This window comes from Diospyros lotus, chromosome 9 (genome assembly GCF_014633365.1).
Source record: "Diospyros lotus cultivar Yz01 chromosome 9, ASM1463336v1, whole genome shotgun sequence".
Classification (NCBI taxonomy): domain Eukaryota; kingdom Viridiplantae; phylum Streptophyta; class Magnoliopsida; order Ericales; family Ebenaceae; genus Diospyros; species Diospyros lotus.
Window position 1 is genome coordinate 8,915,111 of NC_068346.1, and position 8,970 is coordinate 8,924,080.

General features: G+C 36.7%; 1 protein-coding gene across 1 annotated transcript; it reads left to right on the top strand.

Moving 5' to 3' along the window:
* The first annotated feature begins 3,349 nt into the window (after positions 1 to 3,349).
* LOC127809498 (uncharacterized) lies at positions 3,350 to 7,958 on the top strand. Its single transcript, XM_052348332.1, has 7 exons — positions 3,350 to 4,013; positions 4,765 to 5,028; positions 5,576 to 6,092; positions 6,378 to 6,577; positions 6,690 to 6,802; positions 7,027 to 7,167; positions 7,746 to 7,958. The coding sequence occupies exons 1-7, from the start codon at positions 3,468 to 3,470 to the stop codon at positions 7,813 to 7,815; spliced, it is 1,851 nt and encodes a 616-aa protein (XP_052204292.1). The 5' UTR covers positions 3,350 to 3,467; the 3' UTR covers positions 7,816 to 7,958.
* The last annotated feature ends 1,012 nt before the right edge of the window (positions 7,959 to 8,970 follow it).

Sequence of the window (8,970 nt, forward strand, 5' to 3'; positions counted from 1 at the left end):
ACCTTTCATTACAATAAGAGCACATTTACTTACCTTAATAACTCTACATTCACTAATGAACTTGTACCCATTCAAATTAATAGTACTTAATGATATAAGATTTTTTTGAGATTGGGAACATGTTTGACATCAATTAAAGTTCAAACAATATTGTCAAACATTTTAATTTTAATTATTCCAATGCCAACAATTTTACAAGAAAAATTATTATCCATCAACACATCACCAGAAGTCAAAGTTTTATATATAAAAAAATCAATCCCTATTAGGAGATATGAAACGTGCATACTGTGTCAAAAATCCAATTTTCACTAGGTTTGGTAATTTCATTAGTTATCACCATAAGTTCTTCATCATTACTATTACCTTTAACAACATTGGTTTTATATGAAGTTTTTGGTTGTTTCCCTTAATTTCTTATCAGATTCATATATCTTAAATTTGTTCTATAGTTTATAACACTAATTCTTTATGTATCATTTATTTATACAATAATTACATATGTTTTCTTTATTTTTGGACTTGGATTGACTTTTCCCTTTACCATTATCCTATGTTCTCATTCTAATTAACAAACTCTCTCATTGATTTTCAGAATTTCCTAATAATGGCTTATCAATTTTTTCTTTTGAGAATAAAATATTATAAACTTTATCTAGAGTGAAAGCATCACAACTATAAAGTATGGTGTATTTAAAAGTTGAATATGAGATTGGTAGATAACATAACAAAATTCGACCTAAATTCTCATCATTATACTTCTATGCTTTCCAAATTAGAAACAATTTCTTTAAAAACTGTTAAATGGATTTCAATCGACGTACATTTTGCCATTCGATGAAAATACAACTTTTGTTTGAGATGCAACTTATTGATCAAGTTTTTTCGTCATACATAGTTGTTTCAATTTTAACCATAGGGCAGGAACAATTTTTTCTTTTAAACCATCATGTAAAATTTGATTGATATATGCAGATGTATTTGAGACAACACTTTATGATCATTATTCTATTTTTTCTCAATACTCCATGATTGTGACATTTTTTCAAAGCCTAAAAGTGCATCATCTAAATTTATATGTGCCAAAATTGCACGCCTAAATCTATTATAGCGAAAATTTAATATTTCATCCAATAAGAGAATATCATACTTCAAAATATCAATCAAATAACCTTGAAGAATATCAAGTAATTGGTAAATAAAAAACCCAATTGAAATGGGATCTGTTACGGGTATTTCTCGCTCTGTTTTGCGCGGGCCAGACCCAACATGATGATTCGGCCCCAACGTTCGGGACCCAACAAATTAAACTGAGCTCGCTAAAGCAAGCTCGAACAGTGCTAAAGCTTGGGGTCAAAGATCGAGGCCAAACGAGCTCCCTGTAGCACATCTAACTATTTGGCATATTCTAACGGCCCTCCGCTACACTCTGGGCAAGTTCCCAACGATTTTCATAGCTCGTCGCCTTAGCTCGTTAACTCGCATCACAGAAGAAGCGCGTATTGCGGCATACCGGACAGCCAGGGGATGCCCTAATTAGACCCCTTAGGCCCATTCTCACAGCCCATTTCGTCGGCCCACGCTAGTCCCATTCTGGCCTTCTGGCAACAATATCATTACAGCCGCATCCGGATTTCAAGATACCCTTCTGGGATCCCATCCGCATTAATGGGAGCTCCCATCTGCATTATTGTGAGATCTCATCCTCATTAATGAGGGTCTTATCGGCACCTCGTCGTGGCAAACATCCTCGCCAGCTACTCCATCTTATCGTCTTGACACGTTGGAGCAAGCAAGAAAGCTTTCGGGCTGATATATATATCAACCAGCCCTCTTAAGGGCCAAAGGTAGGTACTCAAAAAATGACTAACGAAAGAACACCCGATATTTTTTGTTTACTTGCTCACTAACTTGAGCTTCGAAGTATCTTGCAGGGACGGGCCGTCCGCTCGGCAAAACCAACCGGATACTTCATTATCTATCTCTCAGATCCACCATACAAGTGCGGGCTAACAAATCTCTGTCGACCAATTCCAAACGTCGATAAGATCAAAATATTGAATTTGGGCAAAGAAACATATTGGAAACTGGGTTGGCAGATTTGTCGGATTTGGATCTAGGTTATTCTGGTTGATCAGATCTAAAATGGGTTGTAGTTGGATGGGTCAGATTTGAACCAGATTTGGGTCTTGAAGCTTGAAGCTTCTTTAATGGCAGACGTTTGCATGGATGGTAGAAATCAACGGCAATGAGGGAACATGAACAACCGATGATGGCAACCAACCTAAGAATAGAGGCGGGCTGATGACGGGGATGACAATCGATACACTGGTCGTGATGGTGGCCCAACGAGGGCTCACAACGAAGAAATAGAGGCAACATTGATTTCGCTCGTAGAGAAGTAGCCGTCCATTGACATCAATTGTGAGGGAGAAACATCTAGCGAAGGCAACAGAAAAAAGATCTAATCGACTGATGGTCGGTCGATGAAAAAGACTACTAGAAAAAAGTTGTTAATGGCTGGACAATGGGGTGGCATCTACAGCGATGGCGGGCACTACCAAATAGAGGCGACTGACGTTTGTAATGTGAATTGATGGAAGAAACAAGGGCTTCGACAAAAAAGGTGGAGGCGGTCGATTGATGGAGGCTCGAACGACGACAATGGCTGTAACATTGCTAAGAAACATGAAACCTGACTAAAAAAGATGATGATGCTAAAATTTCAAATCCAACGGGTGAGATTTGCAAATGGTTGATGGTTTGATTCAACGGTTTTGATATCAATCTGTTACGAAATTGGATCGAAAACAAACCAGAATCAAATCACCAATCACACACTCGAACACATAATTTCATGTGAAAAATCTAAATCAGGAAAAATCATGGACAAAAAAAATAAAATATCACTAAGCAAATATTGCTACAATAAAAGTGATATTATTACACTAATTCAATTGAGTTGGTTACCTATTTATAGATCTAAAATTATTTATGAATGTATACATAAAATCATATTTTAATTAGAAGATGATTTGTGAGAATATTCCTCTAGATAAAATAAATCTTACTCAAAATCAAATTTGATAACATCTTAATTACAATTAAATTCGAAGTCGCAATCACCTTTGAATGAAAACATTGAATCAATGAATTAGGATTTGAAGTCATAATTATCACAAAAAAAATACAAAAACTTTACTTAAAAAAGGAATATACTCCTATATATTCATCAGTGAGATTGACGATGGGTATAAACTGAAACATGTCAAATATGCTCTATTAATGCGAAGAAAAATTCCTGAGAAAAAAACAACGAAGAACGAAAAAAATCTAGATTTTGGAAGTTTCTCTACAGATATTTTTGTCTACATAGATATTACAAGCATGAGGTTATAGTTATGCTTGATATGAATCATCTTATCCTTCCAATGAGCTGCCAAGCTTTGCACAACCGGTAATAATTAATGGCTTCCACTTCGTGTTCTTCGCCGTGCCTGCAAACCAATGCCGCCGGCAAATCCAGCTTCCCTTTCTCTCCAGCATCAAATTCAAAACCCTCCCACAAAACCATCAACTTCCCATTGTCCCTTCCCTTAACCAAACTCAAAGCTGCAAAATCATCATCAAGCACCTTCAAGTTCAATGAGGTTGCAGTGGACGACGAAGAGATGGACAAGATTAGGAGGCTGCAGAATGGGTCGGACGTTCGCGGCGTGGCCCTGGAAGGTGAGAAGGGCCGCGCAGTCGACCTTACGCCTCCGGCAGTGGAGGCTATTGCCGAGAGCTTTGCCGAGTGGTTGATTGGTGGGATGGAGAAGGAGCCAAGAGGCGGCGGAGTTAGGGTTTCACTGGGGAAGGATCCAAGGATTTCCGGCAGAGTGTTGAGCGTCGCAGTGTTTGCGGGGCTTGCTCGGGCTGGTTGTCAAGTGTTTGACATGGGGCTTGCTACTACGCCGGCTTGCTTCATGAGCACATTGTTGCCTCCATTTGCATATGATGCTTCTATAATGGTTTGTCCCGCAGGCAGCCCTAGCTCTCTTTCTCTCTCTCTCTCTCTCTCTCTCTCTATATATATATATATATATTTTATATCGATATATTCAGACCGTATATAAAGACAACCTCACAAAGGAAAATGGGGACTCTAATGCATTGAGAATATCTTCTTCTTCTTCTTTTTTTAAATCTATAATATATGTTTTTTTTTATTTATGATTAAAACTGTTTAGGTGTGCTATACAAAATTTTATCTGACATTACATGTTATAATCTCTCGCATTGGTAGTCTATTAAGAAAGATCTTGGTATATTACTTAATTTCATTGAGTCAGTATCTTCTAATAGTATTTTTGGATAAGAATTGAGAATTTATAGTGTTATAATCAAGTCAGGTATATTGTCAAACAAATACCATAAGAGGAAAATATTTTAATATTGGCTTAAATAAGATTGAGATAGGAAATTTTGGCGGGGTGAGAATATTCAAGTAAAAGGAAGAGGCATATTTTGTCATGATCCAAACTAATCTACTGGAAGGTCTCGATATATTATATAATTTAATTTTATAAACTTAATGGTTACCTTCAAACTAACATTTTCAGGGCAAAACCCATGAGTAGATATCGTGACGAGTTTAAATTCACGCATCATGTGGTAACTCTCAAGAATGATGGTTTAATAGAGCATGCATCATCCTATATATATTATGAAGAGAAGGACCGTAGTGACGATTGAATAACACAATGCAAGCTGTGGCTGCAGATGACGGCATCGCACCTACCCTACACCCGAAACGGCCTCAAGTTTTTCACGAGGAGAGGCGGGTTGACTTCGCCGGAGGTGGAGGACATATGCAACCGAGCAGCTCGCAAGTACGCCAATCGGCTGGCTAAAGTGTCGACGGCACTGCCTGTCTTGCCGGCGAAGGTGAACTTCATGAGCACTTACGCCGAGCACCTCCGAAACATAATCAAGGAGAGAGTGAACCATCCACTGCATTACGAAACTCCTCTCAAGGGCTTTCAGGTTTATTTAATTTCTTCTTCCCTCATCATCTACATTTCTTGGTTTGTTTTTGGATGTTCGTAGAGCTCACATAAATGCATGGCCACACAGCCTCTGCACCTTATCTAAATAGGGTTTCTTTCCATATGATTTTCTAAATGGACAGGCCTTTGTAGTATTGTCTGGTTTCTGTTCTAAGTGTTTTGGACTGGTTGGCAAGTGGTCATGCGGATATTGTAAGTGGTGGTTACAACTGGCCCACTAACAAAGCCCAAGACCCAGTTCAATATGCGTACAACTTTTATATAGACAATTTATAGGTAAATAGATTGGTTTTGTTTGATTTTTAATTTTGTCTAATTTGGTTGGAGTTCGATTTTTCAAAAATTGAACCCAATTGATATTCATGGAGTTTGTTTTGGATTAGATCCTTGAGTCAAAAGGACCCATATTTAATCAAGGTTTGGAATGGAGACCCAACTCGAGATTGATTATTCTTACATCAAAGCTTCAATCTTCAGGACAAAATATCAAACAGAAATTGATGAAATCAAACCTGGAATTGCAGATCATAGTAAATGCAGGAAATGGATCAGGAGGATTCTTCACCTGGGATGTTCTGGACAAGCTCGGAGCCGACACCTTCGGGTCTCTCCACCTCAACCCGGACGGCATGTTTCCCAATCACATCCCCAACCCTGAGGACAAGACCGCTATGGCCTTGACCAGAGCCGCCGTGCTGGAGAACTCGGCCGACCTCGGCATCGTTTTCGACACCGACGTCGACCGGAGTGGCGTGGTGGACAGCGCCGGAAACCCCATCAACGGCGACAAGCTCATAGCCCTCATGGCCGCCATTGTGCTGAGAGAGCACCCCGGAACCTCCGTCGTCACTGACGCTCGCACCAGCATGGCGCTCACCAAGTTCATCACTGAACGGGGGGGCCACCATTGCTTGTACCGGGTTGGCTATAGGAATGTGATTGATAAGGGAGTTCATCTTAACGAAGATGGGGTTGAGACCCATCTGATGATGGAAACTTCTGGCCATGGCGCCCTTAAGGAGAACCATTTTCTTGACGATGGTGAGTTCTTCATCACTTCCATTATTTGCCTGCCTTTTTGGGAAACCAAAATGCTATTTCTTTCCTAATTTGATTTCATACAAAAATTCAGTCCCGATGTTGGGTAAAATGCTCATCAAATCCCACGAAATCGAGGGAATTAAGATTGAGAAACAATTATGGGGGGAAAGAAAACTACATCTACATGGAGTTGATATATAATTTACGTTTTCAAAATTTATGTGATTAATTTATTTTCTCCTGATTTTTATGTGTTTGTAAAGTCAAGATGATGTTTTTTTATAGGTGCTTACATGGTGGTGAAAATCATAATCGAAATGGTACGAATGAGGCTTGAAGGATCAAACGAAGGCATCGGTAGTTTGATCGAAGATCTGGAGGAGCCATTGGAATCGGTAGAGCTGCGGATGAATGTCATCTCTGAGCCAAGACATGCAAAGGCAAAAGCCGTAGAAGCCATTGAAGCATTTAGAAACAGCATCCAGGTATGTATCAATTTAATCCAAACCACACTCCATTTACATTTACCTTAATTTGTTAACTTCCAGCGAATTAATTATCCCAAACTGTTAATTCACTCCTCGTCGATCAATCTAGGAAGGAAAGCTGCCTGGGTGGGAGTTAGATTCCTGTGGAGATTGTTGGGTCAGTGACGGCTGCCTTGTAGACTCCGATGATGCTCCGGCAGCCATCGACGCTCACATGTACAGGTTGGCATGATTTTTCTTTTCACGAATTTAATTATAACTGATTTGGTTGGCTGAGTAAAGTTGAAATTTCATCCATCCCCCACAAAAATCTCACTCTTGTGATAAATTTAATTTTGCAAGAACATTTTGAAACTGTAGCATTTTCAAAAATTTGCAAACGATTGTGTTGGTGCATTATTAATATATATATATTTTTGGCTCATTAAACTGAACATTATTATTAGGGCAAAAGTGTCAGATGAAGAGCATGGGCAACATGGGTGGGTACACATTCGGCAGAGTATTCACAACCCTAATATTGCTGTAAATATGCAGTCCACACTCCCCGGTGGCTGCAAGACCATGGCAAGAGTTCTAAGGGACAGGTAATTCGCAATCCTCTTTGCTTAAAAGAGTTCTAATGGAGTTAATTAATTCAACTAACTCCTTTATAGATATATATATCACTATTTTATCCATAATAGTTTAAACGAGTTTTAACGTGGGGCATGAGTAATGGAGCATGAATTGACTTCACAAATCCTACCCTCATGGGTATAATAGGAGTTGAGCTAAACTCATTCTACAATTGATGATCTTTTGATATTGGCTGAACTTTTTGACAATAAATTAAAAAGATATATTTTTATATAAAATTTCTAGGTATTTTTTGTGTCGGTAACAAATTTTTTTTTCGGGTTCTTAAAATATGTATTTTGAGATAACTTTTTAAGAAAAAATTAGAAAAAGAACTCACAAAAAAATCAAATAAAAATATAACGGGTTTATGTGATTTTGAAACTAGAACAGATATAGTTTTTCAAACCTAATTAATAATAAAAAAAAATTTTGAAAAATGTGCACATGATGAATTTAAATCAAAATACAGAAAAAGTTGATGATGCCATGAATTTGCATGGAGGTATGAAGCTAATAGAAGCGTTATGTTGATGGATTTCTTCAGGTTTCTGATAGCAAGTGGAGTAGACAGAATCCTTGACACCACCCAAATTGATAAATATGCAGAAAGTTGATACCTGCCAATATACCTACTCATATTAACATAAATAAATATATTCTGATAGCAAGTGGGCGGCGGTGTGTTTGTGTGTGTGTATGTGTGTATGTATGTATGTATGTATAAGTGCATGGCCATGGCTGTACTGAGAATTTTGGCGGGCGTGTGGAGTTGGGGAGAGATTATTTTTTTTTGGGGGGGGGGTTTCCTTGAATCGGTCTTCGGGGGTTTCTCGAGGGGGGTATCAGGGGTTTCTTGAATCGGTCTTCGGGGGTTTCTCGAATCCTCGAATATTGGGGTTTGGGGGCCTAGGGACCCCCGGAACCCCGATGTTCAAGAGTTTTTTGAACTCTCGAATATCGGGGTTTGAAGATTAAATGTGAGCTGTGAAAAGTAAATAAGGAAGATGAAAAAGTGATTGTAGAAGGGTAATAAAAAATTTTAATAAGGGTAGATGGGGATATTAAATGTGGGTTATAAAGAGAAATATAAGGTATTTTCAAGTAGATCCGTTAATATTTGGATATGGAAAAAAATGTAATCCCAAATTTGTTAATTGTACGTGGATTCAACAAATAAAGTTGCGTTCTCTTTATGTTTTTAATTTTTAGTTTTGAATTTTAAATTTATTTTTAGTTTTCTAATTTGATAATTTGTTTTCAAAAAATTGAAGACGTATTTTTTTTTTGTCATTTTAAAAAAATATTTCTTAAAACAGAAAATTAGAAAACATATTTGTTTTAAAATTTTGAGAAAAATTATTTTATAATATTTTATTCAATAAATTTAATTATTAAATGATAAAATTAACTCTTTTTAATAAAATTTTATGATTAAAATAAAATAATAAATTTAATTAATAAATTACTAATACCTAAGTGATAATTTATATTAAATATTATTCTACATATGTGTAATATATTTTATAATATACTTTATCTTATCCTGTATTTTTAATTATAATATAGGTATACTATATTTTTTAAATTTTAAATAAATATATAATTTTATTTTTAAAATTTAAGAATAATTTTTTTTTCTTCTTTTCTCTTTTATGTTTTAGAGCCAAAACATGAAAAATGGATTATATTTTTCATATTTTGGACTTAGAGATTGTTTTTGGTGAAAATAACTAAAACAATATTTTGCTATTTTGAGTTTTTTTTATAAT

Coding starts and splice junctions, on each gene's coding strand:
- LOC127809498 (XM_052348332.1), top strand. CDS start 3,468: ATGGCTTCCACTTCGTGTTCTTCGCCGTGCCTGCAAACCAATGCCGCC. Junction 6,578..6,689: donor CATTTAGAAACAGCATCCAG/GTATGTATCAAT, acceptor CGATCAATCTAG/GAAGGAAAGCTGCCTGGGTG. Junction 7,168..7,745: donor GCAAGAGTTCTAAGGGACAG/GTAATTCGCAAT, acceptor GGATTTCTTCAG/GTTTCTGATAGCAAGTGGAG.